The following is a 24,202-nucleotide window of genomic DNA, read 5'->3' on the forward strand; positions in this document are numbered from 1 at the left end:
TTACACAAATAAGCATGAATTATGCCACTTTACGTAAATCATGACTGGCAGAAGTAAAATGAAGGTATCTCAAGTTTTTTCCACAAAAACTAATTGCCAAATTGCCTCTAGCAGGAAGAAGAATGGGATGACTTCTGCAATGTTTTCTATAGTATATAGTAGTCCTCGAATGATACTGTGCTTTTCCACAGTGGAGTAAAAAAGCAATTTTCATTTGGGGCAACCCTGGGGTAAGGAAAATCTTCCCAAGAAAAGACTACATCATTTCTAATCTAAAGCAATACCTCCAAGTACTAGAAACAGTATGATGAATGTATGTGCTCAACAAACAAAGCTATCTCTACAATAACAGTGCCATTCCCTTCAAAAACTTGTATTGACAAAACCCCATTGAAAGTATATTCATTATTATAAACATGCAAGTGAATAATTCTTAAACTCTTGGTATTCTGATACAGTTGTGCTCTTTAGAAACTTTCCAGTTCTCCCTCACTTTATTTAGTAAATCTTTCTGTAAGCTTCACCAGTTTTCTGTGCTCATTTGGGTTGTTGGTACTCCCTTACCTGTTTAGACTGACTGGCTTACTTTAGCCAAAGGTTCATTCTGCAGTGGCATGGAAAGCTGAACATTTGTAGCTTATAGTGTGGCTGATACCCCAAGTTTTTAATGTACTTAAGTTTCAGTCTTCATGAGCACACACCTTCAATCAATTATGAAATAATGAATTCAAAAGAATAGCTTTTTCTGGGAAAATGTCTTTGTGAACAGTAGCTTAGATCCACAGCCTCTTTTTAAGAACCTTAGTAGCATTGTGATCTCAGGGAACTGGGCGCTTATCTTTGCAGATCTGAACACTTGCCATCCATTAATATAATGGCAAAGCTGTAATAAACCCCACACTTTTCTCAAACTATGTCTCATTTCTTATGTGAAATTTTGTATTTTACTACCTTCCTTCACACCTGTTTTTACTACCTTATTTCTGTACTTCATTCAGAGACAGTATGACAACAAACAACATAGTATCTAGGCATCTTTAATTAGAGAGAAAGTTTGAAATATAAAGCGGTCAATAATCCAGGTTGAATACAGTCAAGCTAGTACAGTGGGAAATCCTGTACTCGACACATCAATTTGAATTGTCTTATGGATTACTGAAGAGTAAATACATTTTATGAAAGTATTTGCACTTCTGTGATACTTTTTTTTCATCTTGCACATCTTATCTGGGTCATACATAAAGATATTTAACTTACTGCTGTCACTTCTTGAAATAAAAACATCTTGCTCAACTCTGCAAGATGTTTGACATCTTTTTGTGATGATGAAAATAGTGGAGGTTTCAAGTTACTGTGCTTGGCAGAGTGAGTTTTTAAAATATGACCTAAACCTGGATCAAGCTGAGCATCCCTGTCAGCAATTAGGAAATATGTACGTTTTTAACTAGTTCAGGAAGAGGACTTCACTATGTTTTTATTTAGACATGAAGCATGTTCAGTTAAATGGTAGCCTCATTATTTGTGAACTGTATCTGTAATCAGAATTCCACAAACAAAAGATTATTAATGGATATATTTTTATATGTACAGTGCTTCTCAAATGTTCTGCTTATTGATTAAATTTCTCACACTCAAAAAATAAAATGTCATCTTCATGAAAGTAAATACAGTGGTAATATTTCAAGAGGGAATAGAGTTCATGTAAATGCTTTATAATATTAAATAGTTTTTTAGACTGCCAAAAAAATCAGTTTTAATTACAGTTGTCTTTATATGAGAACTTTCCATGCTGTCCATTTCAAGTACACTTTATTACTCAATGCTTCATCCCAAACAGCCAGGTCAAAGCACCATTGTGACTTGACTAGCATTTATTCTATGATTTTATGATTCTATTCTGGGTTGTGTAAGCTTCTAACTCTTAACCTTTCATTCTGTCCTTGTCACTTGCTCCTTTATGAACACTCTGGAGGAGCATCTACCACAGCTTAGGAAACACAGATGTAAGCGACCTGAAAAATGATCAAGTGTACAAAATTAAGATGAGAAAGTCATAATTGTTAGTGTAAAATACACATCCACACAAGCGCACTCTATAATGTTACCTCAGCCATGAAGGGTATTTGCTTCGTCTTTCATCAGTGAGACAGGAACTATCAGTTGTGCTTTTATAGGTCTTTAATGCTTAGTGTATGATTGCTCTTCAAGGATGAGGAACTCTGAACTTCCAGGTACAGATTTTTTGCCGATTTAAAACTGAATTCTGAAAGGGGTAGTTTAAAGCCGTGTTGAAACCTCATCAATTAGTCTGTCTGTATGCTCCTGTACTAACAAATGTTCTGTCATAAACACCTTTTTTTCTGAAAAAAGGTGACGGCTCCAAATAATATGAACCTCAGACTTTCCATAGTTAATTCCTTCCAAAGGTGAACTTCACTGTGCTTCACCAGAGGTTTCCTTGTGTCAGCAAGATAATAATTTTATTCCAGTACAGATGGATATTTCTTGTATATTGTAGTATCACTATGGAATGTGGTTAATGCTTTGTCTGCTTAATGACATATTCCTGGTTGTGAAAATGATATATAGACAGACCTTGGCCAGACAGAAATGCTCTTTTGGTTTGATACATTAATTTAATTATGATTTTAACAACGTATTTCAAAAAGGCTCTGTTGAAAAAAAAAGGCCAAAAACTTGTGTCTTTTGGATTGTACATGAAGTTTGCTTATGTTCTAGAGATAGTGGCCTTTGTAAGCTGAATATGTAGGTTCATCTAACTTGTACTTCAGCTGAATAGAGTGATAGCCTTCAAAGTAGCTGTTGTGTGCCCTTCATTGAATTTATCATATGACAGTGATGCAGCATGGCAAAATACCAGCTAGTAGAAAATCCTAATGTTTCATATGACAGGAAAGAAAAAGTAATTGAATTGGCAGGGAGGTTGCTTGCTTTTTTTCTTTAAAATGTATTCACATTTTGAAATAATTTGCTGAGTAGTAGAACTGCTATGTCAAAAGGAAAGTAAACCTTGCAGTAGTGGCAGTGGCAGTTAATGGAACTTGATAGGAAAGAACTTTTCTTCCTCTTAAATTGGACAATGAAAATTGGTTGGTTTTTTTTTGTAGTAGCATGTTTGGTTTTTCTTTTTTTTTGGGGGGGGGATGTTTGTTGTGGGTTTTGTTGGGTTTTGTTGGGTTTTTTTGGTTTGTTTGTTTGTTTTTTTTAAGGCTGATAAATTACAAAGTAACTTTTTTAATATGAAACTTCCTTAAGGAAGATCCATGCTTCATAGTTATGTGCTGGGAGTATCCCAGTCAGCCTGGTAAACTGAGTGTCTGTACCTGCATAGTAGAGCATGGATGTGCCTGACCAGCTAAGAATGACCAGAGGTCCATCTGGCACACTATGCTCCTGCCAGCAGTAGATGCCTAGGGAAGAATACTAGAACAAATGAGAGCTGAGACTGATTTAATATATCAAAGAACACAGGAAGTTAAACAAATTATGTTTCAAGAACAAAAAAAAGTTTTATAAATAAAAATAATTGTAAAGAAATTGTCAAACTTTTGATCAGACCTTCAGCTATTCTGTTCAAGTGAGATGTACGTATGTAAGAGATACGTAAAATGCGATACTTAGGTTGTTTAAATAGCATAATAATGTATAAGGCATTATTATATATAAAATGATATGTGTATGTATATGCACACACACATACAGAGTCCAGTTGTTAAGCTGGCAGCTTTAAGAATATATTGTCTCTTGGTAGTTGGCATGTACTATAAAAATGTGTATATTAAAAATACTGGTCACAATGGACATGTTCAAGTTTTGTGCATGTGTCTTGTTCTGTTAAAAACATTGAAAAACTTCAGTGACTGCAAGACTACTGCTCAGCTTTTATCTGTTCCTCCCTGAATTTATTATCCTCTAGATGGATTCTCTTTTGCAGAAGGTTTAAGAATCAGCATAGCAAGATGTCTACAAACCAGGGCTGAAGTAACATAGTAGGCATTTTTGTCAGAATGGTTTTAAGCATTTACAAGTTAACATTTGAAGAAGTTGAGGGAGAGGAGTGGAAGCAGGTTAGAAGAGGGAGAGTGACGTTTTAAAACAAATAAGCTGTAAGAAACTGAAGTGTTGAAAGAACTCAGTAATGCAATATGGAGTGCTTTTTTTTCCCTTGTAGCTCCAGCTTTTGATGTCAAGTGATTACTGAAATTCTCCTTTTACTTATGATATTATCTGCCTCTTAGGATGGAGAGAAGCTTGAAATATGAGTCAAAATTCTGGCTTACAGGTATCAAATTAAAAGGTCAAAATAATGTTTAAAAAAATTAAGCTATTGTTAAGACCCTATTTTATATTTTTGAATTCATGGGACTGGCTCTGACACGGACACATTGGAGCCGAAAGCAGTAATTAGCAAAGAAGATTCATGAACTGGTGAGATGGAGCAGAGGCATGAGTGGAAATACTGTGGAAGTGTTCATAAAGAGGTCAGCACATGATTACACAAGTACACCAGCACTGCAGGTGCTATTGCTATTATAAATGGGCAAAAAAAATCTAATTGAATTGTGTAGTTTTGACTCCAGGCAGTCTGATTTTACATTTCCTTGTATAGTACTTCAGATGCATCTGTTCACACAATGTGTTCATCTCTTGGATGGATATATGACTACTTCTTGCTGTCTGACATATTGCCTTCTGTATGCAAAAGGCATGTATGTTCTCTGACCTCTAAGTTTTTTGCAGCAGTTTAAAAAGGCCAGTTTCCAGACTAAACCTTCAAACCTTCCTCAGCCTAAAAGCTTCAAGTATGTAGCTATTTGGCTAACCTTATTTCCTTCAAGTGAGTTATAGTGGAAAAAAAAAAAAGTAGTTAAATATCAGTTTGCAAAAAGCATGACTAGAAATTAGCTGAAGAAGAAAACTGGTATTAACTCTATCTAGGCACAGTAATCTGATGTATTTAGTATCTTCATTTTTAATGTCTTTCCTTCAAAGACTTTCATTTTGTTCCTGCCTAACTAGGGTAGAGAAACTGCCTTGAATGCAGTTATTAAATCAGTCCTGTTCTGGGTGGCAGCCCACTATTTCTCATGGGAATGATTATGGTGGTTAAACATTAATCATCCATTTGTAGATACTGCTCAGAGCTCTTGATGGCTGGGGCAGAGTAAGGTCTGTCTAGATATCTTAGTGGTCTTCCTGTCTTGCCTAAACTCCAAAAATTGTTACTTCTACTTCGAAGATGAATGGGCAGAGCACAGATATACCTTCTATGTCTGAAATCCAATGTAATAAAGTGCTAAAAGTCTTAGAGGTTGTTTGAAAATAAAGTTTTAAGTCATCTACTGTATTAAAGAAGCATCCATTTTAAACACCACCTCTCAGACCATAAAAGCCATCTGATTCCAGGTAATTCACATTTATTCAGGTGAGAGAGTTGCTGACTAAAAGTGGAGCTGTGAGAAAGACAACTGTTTTGACAGAAAAAGCAGTGAACCTGAGGTTGGAATATGAGAGGATCAGATACTAAGGGTACAGCTGAACGTTCAGCCTTTTTGTAGGTTGTTTTAAGTAATTTGCTTCCTCATACTAGATATTTAAATATCTAGTCTGACAACAATATGCTGTCACCACACATTTAGTCAAATAACCTGCCAGGAGATTTAAACAGGAAGTTTTTGCATAAGAGATTACATTTTTATTTTATAAATGGTGAACTGGGGAGCTTGTATAAATCATCACATTTTAAAAGTCAAAAAACCCTCTAGCATGGAAGAATACCTTATTTTATCAAAATAGCTAAACAGAAAATTTAAACAAGTTTTTCACTGAAAACTCTATTCATTTTTCCTTCTCAGCAGATGGAGATTTTTAAAAAATAAACAGAGATTATTTCCCTGATAACCAGTTACTGATGAAAATATAAAATTACTATCACTGAATAAAATCTATATGGTCATATATCACAACAGCTTTGAATGACTTTTGTGCAAGGAAAATAATCAAGTCTAACCAGTTCTCTTTCAAAATTCTAAGTAGCTGGGTAGTGGGCAGTGGAAGCAGCATTCCAATCTGATGAAAGGTACTTGATTGCAAAATGAGAGCACTTGACTTTCCAGGATGGGTGCCTCCCTGAGTTTTGGCTTGCTCACAGGTGATCTAATACTGAGGTAACTATTAAGCCGGCTAAGTGTTTACTGAGGGCATATTTAGAAACGATTCCAATTTTTGGCACATGATAGAAAAAGAACATTTCATTCCTATGTCTTACAAATGTTTAGGCTTTAACCCCCAACAAGTAAAAGATTACAGTACATAATAGGTCTTTCACATACAATTAAGGCATAATTCTCAAGGATCCTTTCCACCTGCAGATGTAATAGAGGTATTTTCCTTCTAGAGCTCTGTGTGTCTTCCCTTTCGAAGTCAAATTGTTAAAATGTCTAGTTCATGGCATAACTTGCATATCAGCAAGTATCAGTGCAATCTGCCAAGAAGAGACAAGCCACATTTGTAGCAGAACAAATAGATTAGGAGAAGCTTCTTAGTCCACCTCTTTAGAAATGAAAGTTACATTGGAGTTGTCATTTTGTTATGTGTTAAATGATAATTTGAATAATATGATGATACAGTGTTAGTTTTGTCAAGCAATTTTTTGCACCTTTTCACACAGTTTTAGCTGCTGCTTTTCCATGCATTCTGATAAGCAATCCTTGCAATTTAAAATATTTTGGTTTTGGAGCTACACTGAGCTGTGTAAAAAGAGTATGACCGAACCTGCTGCAGGACAGAGAAAGGAGCTACATGATGAACTCCTTTCTCTGTCACTTTTATGTTATTTATTTTTCTCTTCCTTTGAAGTTTTTGGGTTTTGTTTGTGCTTTTGTATACTGTTTCTTATGTAATTTTATTAAACTTAGATAATTTGTAAGATCAATAGAGAAGTATGCAGCCATTTACTCTTACTCACTGCTATAGTTTATTTTGAGGAGTATTTTGTGTCTAAGACAAGGAGCAGAAGAGGAGCTGACAACTTTTGTTAACTTGCTATGACTACTTAGTTAAAACTGAGTGCCACGTATCTCTTCAAGTCATGCATGCAAAATAGAAGTGACTTAGAAGTGCTGTTTGAAATGACTAAGAAATTTTTAAAATCCATTGGTGGCTTTAAATGAACTGTTTTGTAACTAGATCTCTGAATGAGCATTGTTGTTAGAACTTGTTTCAGTCACAAGTATCAACAGTATTACAGTTCAGAAAATTGATATAAATCCAACAGTACATGATTGCCAATTTAAGATCCCATTTCAGTAACTTGTTCATTTGATTTTTAGAAGAAAAAAGTGAACGTTTCTCTCAAACATTCATAATCTGTGCATTTGTTTTCAGTACACATTTTGGAACTTTGTACCAAAAAATTTGTTTGAGCAGTTCAGAAGAATAGCTAACTTCTATTTTCTCATCATTTTCCTTGTTCAGGTAAGCTATCCCCATTTTTCAATACATTTCTGGAGTTTGAAAAGGTTTAAAAATGCACTGGTTTTGATGACTGAAGAGGTAAATGGTTGACCCTGGACAACTTTTTGTACTGATGATGTGATAAAAGGAGTTCTGTTTCATTTCCAGGCTGTGAATATGAATCTAACCTAAAGAGAAATTGATGCCATCACCAGTTTGATGGCAAGATACCTCTTGATAAAATTGAAAAGAATGTATCACTTTTATTTTGTTATAAGCAAACATCCAGATCAGCAAAACCATTGTTGTAAATTAGATGGACGATAAACTTTTGTTAAAGTTTCAATAAAGTTTTGCTGAATGTTAATTTTTTCATAAAAGAATGGCAGAAGTTTTCCAGTTGCACTGGAAGGCTGTGGAGAAACTAAATTATAGATACTTATACAATGCTTGCTTAGGGTGGTACATAAATATTTGGGTTTGTAATTATTACCTCACACAATCAGTTTGATGCTCTCTAGGTGTCTTCATTCTGAGCCTTTCACAATCACTTAAATATATTAAACAATAAAAATCTTACAAAGTTAAGTGAAAAGCTGCATTACTTGGCACACCAGATTCCATAGAAAGAAGAGCTATGCAGATTGCCAGGAAAATTTAGACTTTCTTATCATTTGAACTCTCTGCTTTCTACCTCTGTTTATAACCTGTGGATGAAGAACTCTACAGACAAATAGGAACAGCCTCACGCTCGCAGGCCCTTGTTCTCATGGGGGACTTCAACCACCCTGACATCTGCTGGGGCGACGGTACGGCCCGGCACAAGCAATCCAGGAGGTTTCTCGATTGTCTGGAAGACAACTTCCTTCTGCAAGCAATAAAGGAGCCGACGAGGAGAGGTGCCCTGCTTGACCTCGTCCTCACCAACAGGGAAGGGCTCATTGGAAATGTGACTCTCCAGGGAAGTCTTGGATGCAGTGATCACGAGATGGTTGAATTTGAGGTCCTCAAGACAGTGAGAAGAGCGTGCAGTAAGCTCACGGCCCTGGACTTCAAGAGAGCAGACTTTGGACTCTTCAGGAACCTGCTTAGCAAGGTTCCATGGGATATAGCCCTAGAGGGCAAGGGGGCCCAAGACTCTTGGTTAATATTCAAGGATAACCTGCTACAAGCTCAGGAGTGTTGCATCCCAACTAGAAGGAAGTGCAGCAGGAGAGCCAGGAGACCTTCTTGGATGGATAAGGAGCTGCTGAGAAAAATTCACAAGAAAAAAGAGGCTTATAAAAGGTGGAAACAAGGACAGGTGGCCTGGGATGAATACAGGGACGTTGTCCTGGTAGTTAGGGACCAAGTTAGGAAAGCTAAGGCCCAGTTAGAGTTAAACTTGGCAAGGGATGTTAAAGATAATAGGAAGGGATTTTATAGGTATGTAGCAGCTAAAAAAACAGACTAAGGACAATGTAGGCCCCCTCTGGAAACTTTCAGGAGAACTGGCTACACAGGACTTGGAGAAGGCTGAGGTTCTGAATGGCTTCTTTGCCACGGTCTTCACTGGCAAAGGCTCTGACCGCAGCACCCGAGTCTTGGAAGGTGGATGCAGAGACTGTGAAAACCTAGACCTTGGGCCCACTATACGAGAAGATCTGGTTCGAGACCATCTTAAGAACCTGAATGTACGCAAGTCCATGGGACCTGATGAAATCCATCCGCGGGTCCTGAAGGAGCTGGCAAATGAAGTTGCAAAGCCACTGGCCATCATATTTGAAAAATCATGGCAGACAGGTGAAGTTCCTGATGACTGAAAAAGGGAAATATAACCCCCATTTTCAAGAAGGGGAAAATGTATGACCCGGGGAATTACAGATCAGTCAGTCTCACCTCTGTGCCTGGCAAAATCTGGGAGCAGATTCTCCTGGAAGGAATGGTAGGGCACATAAAAAACAACAAGGTGCTTGGTGACAGCCAGCATGGCTTCACTAGGGGGAAATCCTGCCTGACCAATTTGGTGACCTTCTATGATGGGGCTACAAAAGTGATGGACAGGGGTGGAGCAGTTGATGTCATCTACCTGGACTTGTGCAAAGCCTTCGACACTGTCCCATATGACATCCTTGTGTCTAAATTGGAGTGTCATCAATTTGATAGGTGGACCACTCGGTGGATAAAGAACTGGCTGGATGGTCGCACTCAAAGAGTTGTGGTCAATGGTTCAATGTCCAGCTGGAGACCAGTAACGAGTGGTGTCCCCCAGGGATCGGTGTTGGGACCGGTCTTGTTTAATATTTTTGTCACTGACATGGACAATGGAATTGAGTGCACCCTCAGCAAGTTTGCCGATGACACCAAGCTGTGTGGTTCTGTTGATACGCTAGAGGGAAGGAATGCCATTCAGAGGGACCTTGACACACTTGTGAGGTGGGCTGATGCCATCCTCATGAAGTTTAACCATGCCAAGTGCAAGGTCCTACACCTGGGCAGGAGCAATCCCAGGCACAGCTACAGGTTGGGCAAAAAGGAAATTATGGTAGTCCTGCAGAGAAGGACTTGGGGGTGTTAGTCAATGAGAAAAGGAACATGAGCCGGCTTCAGTGTGCACTCACAGCCCAGAAAGCCAACTGTATCCTGGGCTGCATCAAAAGGAGCGTGACCAGCAGGTTGAAGGAGGTGATCCTGCCCCTCTACTCTGCTCTCGTGAGACCTCACTTGGAGTATTGTGTTCAGTTCTGGTGTCCTCAACATAAAAAGGACATGGTGCTGTTAGAACAAGTCCAGAGGAGGGCCACGAGGATGATCATGGGACTGGAGCACCTCCCATATGAAGAGAGGCTGAGAAAGTTGGGGCTGTTCAGCTTGGAGAAGAGAAGGCTGCGTGGAGACCTCAGAGCAGCCTTTCAGTATCTGAAGGGGGCCTACAGGGATGCTGGGGAGGGACTATTCATTAGGGACTGTAGTGATAGGACAAGGCGTAATGGGTTGAAACTTAAACAGGGGAAGTTTAGATTGGATATAAGGAAGAAATTCTTTACTGTTAGGGTGGTGAGGTACTTGAATGGATTGCCCAGGGAGGTAGTGAATGCTCCATCCCTGGCAGTGTTCAAGACCAGATTGGATGAAGCCTTGGGTGATATGGTTTAGTGTGAGGTGTCGCTGCTCATGGCAGGGGGGTTGGAACTAGATGATCTTGAGGTCCTTTCCAATCCTAACTATTCTATGATTCTATGATAATTCCAGAAGCCACAGCCCAATATTTCGGTATTTACTCCTTGCATGTGTAGAAACAGCTGTAACACGTAAAATTTACACTATGCTGATCTCTAATGTTGCTTAGTAATTTTGTCTCCAAAGCTGCAGCTTTCCAATCTGTTTTTTAAACTCTTGAAAGCAACTGCTTTTACTAGTCATTAATGTCTGAATGTTAATGGGATCTAAATATACTATTGTATCTTACTACAGCATATAGTTTTCAGATTTTGTTGGTATAGTATATATTCTCAAAATTGCATTAAAGTACTATGCCTTTTAATTAAAGCTCCTTAGTGCTTTGTAACATATTGGTGAAATGACTACTTGAAACGTCTTGGTTGAAAAATTGACAGTTTATTTTCACAAAAATATAACCAGAAAATATTTATTTCTTTTGTTGCAGTTAATCATTGATACACCTACTAGTCCAGTTACAAGTGGACTTCCACTTTTATTTGTTATCACTGTAACAGCTATAAAACAGGTGAGTAATTTAGTGAGCAAAAGTAAAACTAAAGAGAGCATTATTATTTGGTTTGTGTATTTCAGTTTTCCCAGCCTTTTTGTGTTAGACTAAATTAGGACAATGCTGAAAGAATGATTGTGATATTTTTGTTTCCTTAGTTTAAGTAGAATTGGTTGCTATATGATGTTGTTTCACTCGTTCAATATAAACTTGTAAATTATTTTATGATTTTGATGTTCTCATGTTCCAAGGAATCATTTCCATTCATGTGTTCACTCAGCACAACTCAGCTTTCATTTATTTGTTTCCAAATTTTTGCCCACATCCTATTGTGTTTTTCCATGACTGAAAATGAGCTTAGTAAGAGCTACAAAAACTCGTAAGAAATTTGCTCTTAACCTTCAGGTTTCCTTAGCCTTTACAGTGTGAACGGGTAACAAAAAATATTTTGGTTCAGGTCTTCAGTATATATTTGATTATAATCTACAGTTCATAATGATAGCTGTAGTGCTTTCTGCAGATTAGCATTGAACAGATGTTACTATATTATCTCATTTTTAATGTTAAAATTAACCCATAAAATAGATTAAAAACCATGCAAGTATTTTTTTAGATATTAGTTGTTGCTACATCTTCGAGTATAAAAAACTTACTAGAAGTTGTTCTGTCAAAATAGAATAGCATAATACAGGTACGGAATTGTACAGGTTTGCCATTTGGCTTTCAAGTTAGTACTACCAAGAGGGTAATGATTAAGGTAGTTTTTCACTGGCTATTCTAATGCTGCAGTGCTACCTTTGGCATGAGCATGTAAATGTAGATGGAGTCTTATTGAAATTAGTGGAATCTCAGATAGATATAGAATGTTCTAATTCATATGGAGATATTAAAATCAGATCTGTATGTTATCAGAGTCTCTGTTATTACAAATTGCATCTAGATTAGGAATTAGTTAGGAATGAGCTCATAACTGTCTTTCTGTTGATTTAGCCAGAGATGAATTTATTGACTTTGTGAGTTTCAAGCCAGCTAAAGGAGGACAAGAGGATACCTGATCTTGCAAAAACCTTGCTAGTGCAGAATTAATTTGTTGAAATTTTTACTAAATTTGAGCTAGCAAGTGATTTTATAAGCAGTACTTTGTATTTGGTGCCTACAATACTGTTCTGCATTTACTGTACCATCTCACCACAGCCACAGGATAGTTTCTAATAACTTGGGCTCCTAGAGTAGTAGTCACAAGTCATGTTCTTTACAGTGGTTCTGTTATGCGTTTGGCTTTTTGTCTTCAGTCCAATATAATGATATTTGCTTCTGTAGGATAGCTGTCAGTGTAGTCACTCAGTGGCACAGTGAGTTCCTTTTCATGGTTTTGTCTTCTCTGTATCGCTGGGTCCAGATACCAGCCATTTCCTTTCTTCATTTCAGTGAATGGAATGTGAATGTGGAAGGAAAATCTGAACAAGCAGCATCTTTTGCTGGGCTGCTTGGAGGAGTTTGTACTTTCTGTGGGCATTAGGAAGCTCTTTTACTTCGTGTTTCCAAAAAATATTGTCTTTCTGGGGGAAAAAAAAAAATCCATTAAATAGTTTAATTCAAGACCGCTTCTAGGTCAAAGTGCTCCTTATTTTAGCTCAAAACTTGTAGAGATAAGACTGTATTTCTTATATACCTATGAGAGATTTGATGATTAAAACAATGGCTAACAAAAATTAGGATGTGGTGTGTTGACCCTGGCCAGCAGCCAAACACCCACGCACCCCTCTTCCCACTTCCCTCTTCTGTGGAAAATAGAGGGAAAGTGAAGATACTTGTGTATCATATTAGTGGCACTTTGATAGGGAAAGTAACAGCTATGCCAAGCAAAATAAGGAATTCATTCACTACTTCCCATTGGTAGGCAGATTTCCAGTCACTTTCTGGAAAGCAAGGCTTCAGCACAAGTCATTCTTGCTTAGGAGGACAAATGCCATCACCACAAATGACCCCTTTCTGCCTACTTTCCCTGAGATTTTCTTGCTGAGCACAATTACATATAGTATTGAATATCCCCTTGGTCAGTTTGGGTCTGCTGTCCAGGCCGTGTCCCCTCCCAGCCCCTTGCCCACTACCCCCAGCCAACTGACCTCTTTTTAGTATATGGGGAGGTTGGAGAGAAAGGCTTGATGCTGTGCAAGTACTGTTCAGCTGTAGCCAAAATATTGGGGCATAAACAAAACTGGTTTAACCCCAGTTATGAAGCATGGCAGCATATGGGCAGCTGTGAAGAACGTGAACTCCATCCCAGCCAGACCCAGAGCAGAGAGTAATTTTGATTGCCCCTGAATAGGGTAACAGACTACCTTTACAGTCTTTATGCTAAATGCAGACTTTTCCTTAATTCGTTTTCAAAGAAGCTACAGAGAGCAGTATTGTAATTTATTTACAATGCTAACAATATACAATTGAGTATATTCTATTGTAGAATTCAGCTATTGCTGGTGAGAAAAAGCTGTGATGTGTGCAATAGCTAGTATTTTAGGTGTGGCTTTCTCGCTCTTAAGATTTTTGATGTTGCACTTTAGAATTTTACTGTAGTTTGGTAGTGGCCTACCACAGCCTGGATTATGACATGTGGTCCCTCGAACTGCAGTTCTACCTACCTCCTTGAGTCTTTCTCCCAACAAGTGGTATAGATTTTGGGACCTGATTGTTAAGCTGTACCAGCTCCTGGAGGTATATTACAGTGAAGTTATAAAGACTGTGAGTTCCCATATTATCTCTGAGAACATCCAAGGCAGTGGTGCTTTTGTTTCGTGTTGCATTTTCAATGGTTTAGTGTGAGGTGTCCCTGCCCGTAGCAAGGGGGTTAGAACTAGATGATCTTAAGGTCCATTCCAACCCTAACTATTCTATGATTCTATGTACTCGAGAGTTAGATGTAAAAATGCATATGGAGCTACTGGTGTCTTTCAGTCCCAATCTTTATCCCACAGCAACACATTTTGAATGAAAAGTTGCAGATTCCCTGTCCTTTACTTTGTCTGTTTCTGCATGTAGCTTTTGAGTGATCAAAATAAGTTATTCTGCAGTCTCTTAAAAGAAAATTCTTCAGGTTAATATGTATTGTATATAAGGTTAAAAAGTGTAACAAGTGTATAGCAATTAGAAAATAATGACCACCTTCAGTTATGTCATTACTTCATCATCTTTCAGTATGGAGTCTCAGTCTTCCAAAATATACTTCTGTGCCTCTGTTTTCTTGGTAACCGCTTGTAGAAGTACTTTGCACTTATTCAGGAGCCAATAGATCATGAGTAAGAGATAATAACTTAACCACCAGAAAGTTCTACACTTTGTAAACACCCCTATTCATCAGAATGTCTTCATTAAAATATATAATTTTGTTGACTAATTTTAACCATGAACGTTCTTATTTGTAAATGTCCAACATGACTGACATGTATCACAATTTCATTTGTTCTAGTGAGAATATATTCTTTTCTCCTCTTCCCACCTCTTCCTCCCCATTTCGTGATAAAGGATAACCTTGATTTGGTTGGTTGGTTGGTTTGTTTTGTTGCAAGACGGAGCTGATTTGTGTCTTTATAGCCAAATGTGCGTCACTGTGTCATTCCATTTCACTGTTTTCTAGGGCTATGAAGATTGGCTTCGACATAAAGCTGACAATGCAATGAATCAATACCCTGTTCATTTCATTCAACATGGTAAACTGGTTAGAAAGCAAAGCCGAAAATTAAGAGTAAGTAATTATGACTTAACAGAGTAAGGCTTTAGTGCACACTTCTTGTAGAACAAATTATACAGAAATGCAGCGTGATGATGTTGCAGCATTTATTACATTTCGTTGAGATTAGACTCGCAATATACTGATTTTTAATTTAATGCCACTCTAAATTTTATAAGCTAGATATGTTTCTATTTTATCTTAACTCCTCTCATAACTGCTCCATTCATTTTTCATTTTTTAACTCTAATTTTTCCACTCATGATTTGTCTTCTCTCTGTTTTCAGTCTATAGTTATGCACATTAATGATGTATTTAAAACAGGTTGTCATAGTCAGCACTACTGATATGTCCGATGTATACAACACGTACATATGCATACATATATATACAACACATTCGGAATACTTTCTTCATTACTCGTCAAATCACAGCCTCTTCGTTGGCTGTTGAACGTTGCTGCATTCCCTTCCTGGCATTTTTTAAGGCTATTTTCAGAATTAATTTTTGCCTCTTTTTTTTTTTTTTTTTGTGAGCAGTTTCTTTGATTCTCTTAATTGTTATTCTCTTTAGAACTCAGCAAATTTGATATCTATTTGTTTGGTTTTTTCCTTATTTCTAATATCTTCATTAGGGATATCTTTTTCTGCTTTGCTTGTTTGTACATAATGGTTCTACAGTGTTCACAGCCTTTCTGCTGATGCCTTTCTCTGTGATCTTCCCTTTGAGTGTGATAGCTTCTGCCTAGGGCTTTCTGGTAATAAAAAAAAAAAATTGAAACCTCACATGCTGAGTATTCCGTGTAGATAGCTAAACAGTTAAATATTCCAAATAAAGTACCACATGACTGAAATTTGTATTCCATTAAGTAATCTATTGCCCATGTTTTCTCAATTTCTCCCCTGTTCTTTGCATTTCAGAGACTGTATTTTGAGCAACTAGATGGTAGGAGACAGGCATAAGAAATATTTACATGGAAAGGGATATCTGGATAAATATCTGGATAAATTCTTGGACATGTATTAAGCAAGAAAATGGACAAGAACATGTTATGGTAGACTGTTATGTACCTAAAGCCTGTGAACATTTGGTTAAAGAAGAGGTTTCTTTTTCACTGCATCACAGACCAGTTGAGGTTGTCAGGCATGTGTGGAGGTCATCTAATCCAACCCCCTCTGCTCAAGCAGGACTACCAAGAGCTGGTTGCCCAGGACCAGACAGCTTTTGACTGTCTCCAAGGGTAGAGATGCCCCAACCTCCCTGGGCAATCTGTGCCAATTTTTCATTTTTTTTCTTATAATAGTTTGAGAAAGATGACCCCCGAAAATCTATCAATGGCTTTTTTTTCTCAAATGAATGGGTTAGAGCAATATTTTGAATTTATAGTGTTTCGTGTTCTGTGACACTCAAACTGTACGATTTAACTGTGTTTTCATGAATACAAACTAATTTGCTCACCTTTAAATATGGATAAAAATAGGATGGACTTCTAGTCATAAATTCTGCTGAAAATATATCCTATTTTCATTGCCAGACTTAGAAATCATAGCTTTTGCAACTATCTCTTATTATTTTCAGAGCTATGTGCTTATCCTCAACAGCTAACAGAAGTAGCTCGAATCTTCAACTGTTTTTGAAATAATGTTTTGTTGTATTTAGTCTTAAAACAAGGATAGTATCTTCCATCTTTCAAATAAAGTTGCAAAACTTGATAAGGCAGTACTTGCAAAATGGTTATCCTGAAAGGAAATATAGTACACACCAGACCTCAGCCATTCCAAAGGTGTGATTCTCTTTTTGAGATATTCCTGTAGTTCTTTACTGCTGTGATAAAATCATGGTGTAAATAAAAGTAGACAAATTTTCGAAATATTTGAGTGAACCCATGTTTTGAAATCTGAAAATTGGGCTGCTACATAAACGATAAATGCTTTTTTTTGTTGTTTTTTTCTTTAGGTTGGAGATATTGTAATGGTAAAAGAAGATGAAACATTCCCATGTGACTTAATATTTCTGTCAAGTAGTAGAGAAGATGGAACATGTTTCGTTACAACAGCTAGTTTAGATGGTGAATCCAGCCATAAAGTAATTAAATGTTCTACATTTTCTTTCTGAGGCAAAGCTTGTTTTTAATTTTTCACATTTGACTGCGTGCTTACATGTGTGAGCAGCTTAATTTGTGTAACTTAGGTTTCTACCAATTGACTTACTTTCTCTTAGAGCAACATTTTATGGAAAGTTTAAAAATGTATGTATTTGTGACTTTGTGTCCAGTATAGACATGCAGATTACAGAGGTAATGCACAAACTTTTTTTGTACTTAAATGCTTTCATGGTGACCTCATTAGTGACTGCTCTGCAAGGTACTTGCATGTAATGTGAGATGATGCCCACTTAGGAGCATTTGAAGGTGCATCTTACTTGAACTATGAGCTCTTATGTGAAAGTTAATAAATATGCTTCATGCTGAACTGAAATATATGTGCAGATTAATGTATTCTATGTCTGTCCTTTGTTGTTTTACTGACACCTTGATATTTGGTCCAGACTCACTATGCTGTTCAAGATACAAAGGCATTTCACAATGAACAAGAAATGGATGCACTACATGCTACCATTGAATGTGAACAACCTCAGCCTGACCTTTATAAGTAAGAAAATAATTCTTGCCCATTTTATTTAGTGTTCTCTAACAATAAATTATAAGAATATCATAATGAAAATATACTGGCTGCATCTGGCTGGTTAGAGTGGGTCCCAGAGTGAGCTTGAAGTCAGGTTAGTTCTCCATCCTTGCTCCTTTCCTGCAGGTAGTTCACTGGTCTGCTCTAGGGCAGTGGTCTCCAAAGAGGGGTGAACAAAGCAGGCCATTTGTGTGTGTGGCAAAAATTTTAGAACTTGTGGGGTTTTTTTAATGTAAAAATAAGAAAGAAATTAAGCTTTACTAGTATTTAATACATTTCTTGACACTGGCTGTCAAGAAATAGTCTCTATGTCAGAGTCCCATGTCACATACAGTTTGTGACAAGTCTTCAGGGGATATTCTGCAACATGGAGAGGTTGCTTGTGGCACCATGGCGTATTCTTTTGCTTTCAGCACACATGAATAATGAGAATATGTGTTGGTAGATAGCTTCTATCTCTACTACTTTTTGCTTGGCACTTTACTCGTCAACAAACCACAGTGGCAAATCTTTCTTTCCAAAGGCACATGGTCTTTTTACATCAGGATGCATCATAACAAACTCTACAATGTCTTTAGATGTGGCTCTGCTGTGTTGTATATTCTCTTAGCATACAGGTTGCCAGTTGTCTGAGCCTGGGAGGTTTCCCTTTCAGGGTCACAGACCACCAGTTCCCCAGTTTCCTCTACCATCCAGGATACTGATGTCTGGCTTAATCTGGTTTGATTTGAGGTTATCCACTTAAACTGTGATATTGCAAATATGGCATACTGGATCTGACTGGAATGTACTAAATATTCTTCATAGCAGCCCATTTGGTGTAGTGGTTTTGATTTGTAACAAAACCAGTGTTGATAACACACCCGTGTTTTCGCTGTTCCTGAAAAATGCTTGCGCAGTGTCAAGGCTTTCTCTGATTCTCACTTTGCCCCTCCAGCAAGTAGGCTGGGGTTGGGCAGAAGGCTGGGAGTAGACACAGTCATGAAATTGACCTCAGCTGACCAGAGGGATGTACTGTGCCATATAATGTAGTGCTCAGCAGTAAAACTAGTAGTCTTTCAAAAGTAGCTGTTGCTTGAAGACTGGCAGGGCATAGGTCTGCTTATGGGAGGTGGTGAATGCTTGCCTTTGTGTCACTTGGTTTTTTTCCTTCACTTACTAATCTGTCATTATCTTGCTTTTGCTCTTCCAGTTCTCTCTCCTATCCTTCTGGGAAGGGAATTAGCAAGAGGCTTAGTTGCTATCCAGCAGCAACCCACCACATACAGATAAAATGTACTTAGAGAGATATTCAGAGGGAAAATTGCTTATTTGCCTTACACTTTTGTTTTAAACTCAATTGTAGGGTTTAGGTTTTGTAAAGGATAGTAATTACAATGGCTTACCCTGGGTAATTTAGAGAATAAGATTTCTTGTTATTTCTTGCTAATAGGTCTAGTTAGAATATTTTGTTCTAATTTTAGAATCTCTTACATCTTTTTATATGGACATTTTACAGTGTCTTACTGTTCTGTGTATTTTTCTTTTTACATGTATTCTATGTTCTTGTTTATGTTCTGGGTGATCAGAGCTTGTTCAGCTGGAGGGTGCTCACTGTAATAAATACTTTGTAGAAAATATTTCTCAAATAATCTATTATTACATATGTTTTTTGAAGTGAGAGTAATTTTCTTTGTTTTTAAACATGGATGTGTGGTGTATATATATATCTGTAATGTAATGTACATTAAACTGAAATATTTGGACATATATGCATAATAATACACAAATTAGCAATGTTGTTAAGCTACTTCTATACTTCCCTTGCAGATTTGTTGGTCGAATAAATGTTTACCATGATAGGAATGAGCCTACTGCAAGGTAGGGAAAATCCAGAGTTTTTACATACTTAAACATTTCCAGGGTTGTGCTGATTTTGGCTAGGGTAGAGCTAATTTTCTTCATAGTAGCTGATACTGGGACTGTGTTTTGGATTTGTGCTGGAAACTGTTGATAATTCAGAGTCAAGGCCTTTTCTGCCTCTCGCTTCATCAGGAAGTAGACTGGGATGCACAAGAGATTAGAAGGGGACACAGCCAGGACAGCTGACCCCAACTAACCAGAGGGATATTGCAAACCATGTGGCATCATGCTCAGCATATACAGCTGGGGGAAGAAGGAGGAAGGGGAGAATGTTCAAAGTAATGACATTTGTCTACCTAAGTCACTGTTAAATGTGATAGAGCCCTGCTGCCCTGGAGATGGCTGAACCCCTGCCTGCTGGTGGGAAGTGGTGACTATTAAACTGTCTCTATCTCAACCCAGGAGTTTTCTTGGGTTTACTCTTCTGATTTTCTCCCATGCCATTGAAGGCAAGGGCGTGTAACTGAGTGTAAGCGGTGTGGGGCTTAGTTCCTGGCTGAGGTTAAAACGTGACAAGGTTCAAATAGGTATCAATGGTGAACATTACCTTTGGTTTACCAACAACATGCTGCCTTGTCTTATTAATAGGATATTTTTCTCATACAAGTTTCTAGACTTATTTCATATATAACTATTTCATATTTTAATCAGATAGATTTATTTATATTTTTGTCTTTATTCAACTTCAGTTTTGACGAGTATTTAATTTATAAATTATGTTGGTAGGATTTTGACCGTGCTTGTACAATACCGTTCCATTAGCTGGAGGTCATGGTAGTGCACTAAACAATATGAATAATATCACTTGTGTATTTCTGTTTTTTTCTTCTTAGAAATTTAAGAATGTGAACATGCCCAATATAATACTTAGTTTTAGTAGTGGTTTTTGTACATTTTTCTAAAATGTCTAGTGTTGTATATTCAGGAAGGCAACATCCACGGTAATTAATTTTGTATGTTGTGTACGATGTGATGATCTGTTACCTTGGGTCTGGCACTTAGAAGGGTCTGCCTCCTGTGCAAATAAGCTTTATTCTGAAAGGAGTGCAGTGCTTTGTGCTCAAGCAGCAGTCTCAGGAAATTCCTTGTCTGGCAAAATAAAGAAGAAAAAAATGAAACAGTCAAAAGAGGCACAAGTCTTTCTGTCTTTTCTGCCTAGGATCTTCTGTCTACCACCAAGGAAGAGACTTACTGTACCTCATTTTGTTCAGGTCCTTAGTACAAAGAGACAAAACAATAGGAGGGAAAGCTTCTTGCTCGGGTGATATCCTAGAATCCAGCATATGGGTGGTGTACAAGTGTGTCTACATGTCTGGTTTCTATCACAGTCTGCTATGAAAACTGTTTGGTTTTTTTTTAACTTCTTTCTCTTTAGAGATAGACTAATACAGTTGGTTGGAAATGAACTTGGGTGGGAGAGGACAGTAAAATAAGCAAAAAATACCTTTTTAATCTCAACAGTAATAGATTGATCTGTGTGTAACACGAGAAGAAAGTCTGTGGCATTAAGACATATTCCTTGGACAGCACTATTAGAGCAATGGGTATTTTTACTATATTAGGATATGTTTTATAATCCAAGTAATTCATGTAACATCACACCACTGGTTTAGATGAAACTAGTTTCATGTTGCATGGCCTGGGATGTTTTGGTTTTTTTGTCTTTAGAGTTTCTTGATTTTGGAACACTTTGAAAAACCTGAACACATTAAAAAACATTTGGAACACATTAAAAAACCTGAACTTGTTTTTTTTCATTACTGTATATATATGGTCTGATAATTCTATATGCTTTCTGTTTATAAAGTAGTCCTTGGTTTTGCACGAATATGGTGATTTATATTATTTTAAATTGCATAGGGATCCTTACATTAATTTCCTTATTCCTCAATAAACTATTTTACCTATATTCAGCTTTATGCTTTGAAATGTATACAGTAAATATCAAACAATACCTTATATGCCATTTATACTTAAAATAAAATGGAGGAATGTATTGTCCTTAACAAGTAATTCTAACATGTGGGATACTGTAGTTTATATAAGCCTAAAAAAGACTTGAATGAGTATTTTTAAAGGTAAGCACCTTGCTATTAGGATCATGAGTCTTTATTTAGGTACCTGCATATGTGGTTCTTGGATGCATTAGTTTAAGTCTTGAATTGTGAAATTATGAGCTTAATTTTAGGCATCTACATATTTTTAATTTTAACTGAAAGCTTTACATTACACAAAGTAAAAATATTTGACTAAAACTAATTTCCTCTTTTATGTGGCTTCTACTAAGGTCTGCTGTTTCTCTCTAAACATTTATATTTTGTAACATTTATCTTTTGCAGGCCATTAGGATCTGAAAATCTGCTTCTTAGAGGAGCCACTTTAAAGAATACAGAAAAAATCTTTGGTAAATCTTTCTATTGATTATTTAAATGGACTGTGAAGTAGCAAGCAACATTAAACAAGGCTACAACCCTACAGTTACTACTGACCATATGATTTCTAATAAGTCATGTGATTTACAACTTTTTAATAATGTTTACTGTTGTAATTGTAGTGAAGTAACTATTAATGATTTATAATGACTATAGAGAGTTTTTGGGAGGAGTATTTTATTGTTTGACTTTAAGGATTACTTAGGATGACTCAAGAAGAGGACTCAACTTCATGTAAATATATGGCTTTTGAACAGGCTCTGGGAATTAATGATATTGTCCCAAAGCAGTTAACGAACCTGTTGAAAAATCTTTATAATCTGTTTTGCTCATTTGTTGAAACAGACACCCCAACCAGATATAAATATGGTTTATATAAAAAAAAAACATCAATCCACTTAAACAGTTCCTGATCAAAATTAGACTTTCTGTTGGGAAGTATACTTTATGTGTACAAATTGTCTTCATTCTATAGAAAATGTTGCATATTTTAGCAGAAATTGGAAGCACAAACTGAGATTTTTTAATTTTTTTTTTTTTTTAAATTCTTCAAGAAAGCCTAGTAGGAGTAGTAGTTCTAACAAGGCAGTCTTTATTGGTGACTAAAGGAACATTGATCCAAATCATCCTTTATCATTTACAACTTCCTTACTCCCAAGAAAGATCAGTGATAGCCATGAACTTAGCCTAAACTACCAAAATCTTGCAGCTTTTTCTCAAGAGAGTGCAAAAAGTATGTATTAGTTTAAACTTCCTCTTTTTGCTTTTAGTTGTAGTCTGAAATAGATGAACTAATATAATCAGTTTGTAGAAAGTATTTTTGTAAATTTCAGAAGATGGTTTTAATATTTCTGTTATCTTGAGTATCAGGCAGAAATGTTCCTAATGAGCAGTTGTTTTTGGTCTGCCTTACATATGCAGCATTTGCTATTACCCCAGCACAATCCATATCCTGAATTATTTTATTTAGCGATGTACACGTGTGCTTGCTTAAGTACTTCAAGTCCATCTTATTTACAGCTTCTTTTAGTTTCTGTGTTCAATCTTCTGAGGTTTAGTCTTTTGATCCGTGTTCTCAACAGGAAATTTGTAATGTCAAATGATCACACTTTTCATGAATTATAAAATTTTACTGAAGCAAGCAAAATTGATGGTTGCCTTTTATTCTTTTTGGATGTATCCTGTAGTTTAGCCCTATCTGGACTTTTTTTTCACTATGTATGACTTAAATTCTAAAATTATAGCCACAAAAGAGAACTTAAAAATTCAAGGCGATTTATTCAAACCTCCGATTTGGATTGGCTTTAATATGTAGCAATATGTTAGCAATTGGGAACTGTGACTCTGGAATGGGATGTAAATGCTGCTTAAAATTTCCCTATAAGAACCTTATTAAAGTTATTCTTTATTAAGCTATTTCTAGTTTCTGAGTATCATCCACATCTTTGTTATTTTTCCTCAGACCATAGAGAATTAAAGAAACAATGGAGTATAATAATAAAGTGAATTGTGCTTTTATGTAGTTGTGCTGTGTAATTGTTTGTAAAACAAGTTGTCTAATTTCAGGTGTTGCTATCTACACTGGCATGGAAACTAAGATGGCATTAAATTATCAGGCAAAATCACAGAAACGATCTGCTGTAGAAAAGTAAAATTTCTAATATTTATTTTGGGGGTGGAAAATTGCGTGTTCGGATGGTGAATAAAAGGGGATTTATTTATTTATTTTTTATTTTACTAAAGGTATATGTTTCATTAGAAGTAGAGGGACTTAATGGTTTGTTTTCAGTAAAAACAATTTTTTGGATGCACTTTACTCTGGATCAACTTCAGTAACACAAAGCCTGTCTGTGGCAGGTTTCCCATGGTTTAGCTAAAATTAGAAGTTCCTTGCAGGGCATATATAATGGGAAAGGAAGACACAGCTATTCTCAAGGAACTAGCTGACATTGGTTGCTTACTTTTTTAAAGAGAGATAAATATTCTTTTGTCCTACTCTGCTATCTGAAATCATCAGCTCTGAGTAAGGTGTCCAAGCCTTGTGGAAAAAGAAAGGTGTTGATTAAGGCAAGATGTACTGACCAGCTGACAGCCCTTCTCTTACACAGTGACTGAGCATTGGTGATGTGCCTTTTTCAGTTCTTATTGATGTATAACCCGTGGCTTCTCGTTCATGGCCACCGTTGATGAAAATATAATTTTAAATGTGAAGTGTTCTTGCTCTTTTTTTTAGATCTGTCTAGAAAGAGTTAAATCATTACAGCTACGTAGC

At 36.7% G+C, this 24,202-nt stretch overlaps 1 protein-coding gene across 1 annotated transcript in view; it reads left to right on the top strand.

The window, feature by feature from the left end:
* ATP11A (ATPase phospholipid transporting 11A) overlaps positions 1-24,202 on the top strand; it is a 117,548-nt gene that overhangs the window by 57,410 nt on the left and 35,936 nt on the right. Inside the window, exons 3-10 of the mRNA XM_031046127.2 lie at positions 7,408-7,497; positions 11,123-11,203; positions 14,820-14,927; positions 16,869-16,997; positions 17,460-17,563; positions 19,406-19,456; positions 21,838-21,902; positions 23,497-23,578. Of these exons, the coding sequence (XP_030901987.1) occupies positions 7,408-7,497; positions 11,123-11,203; positions 14,820-14,927; positions 16,869-16,997; positions 17,460-17,563; positions 19,406-19,456; positions 21,838-21,902; positions 23,497-23,578 (710 nt within the window). The remainder of the gene's footprint in view (positions 1-7,407; positions 7,498-11,122; positions 11,204-14,819; positions 14,928-16,868; positions 16,998-17,459; positions 17,564-19,405; positions 19,457-21,837; positions 21,903-23,496; positions 23,579-24,202) is intronic.

The sequence above is a fragment of the Melopsittacus undulatus genome, chromosome 2 (assembly GCF_012275295.1).
Source record: "Melopsittacus undulatus isolate bMelUnd1 chromosome 2, bMelUnd1.mat.Z, whole genome shotgun sequence".
NCBI lineage: Eukaryota > Metazoa > Chordata > Aves > Psittaciformes > Psittaculidae > Melopsittacus > Melopsittacus undulatus.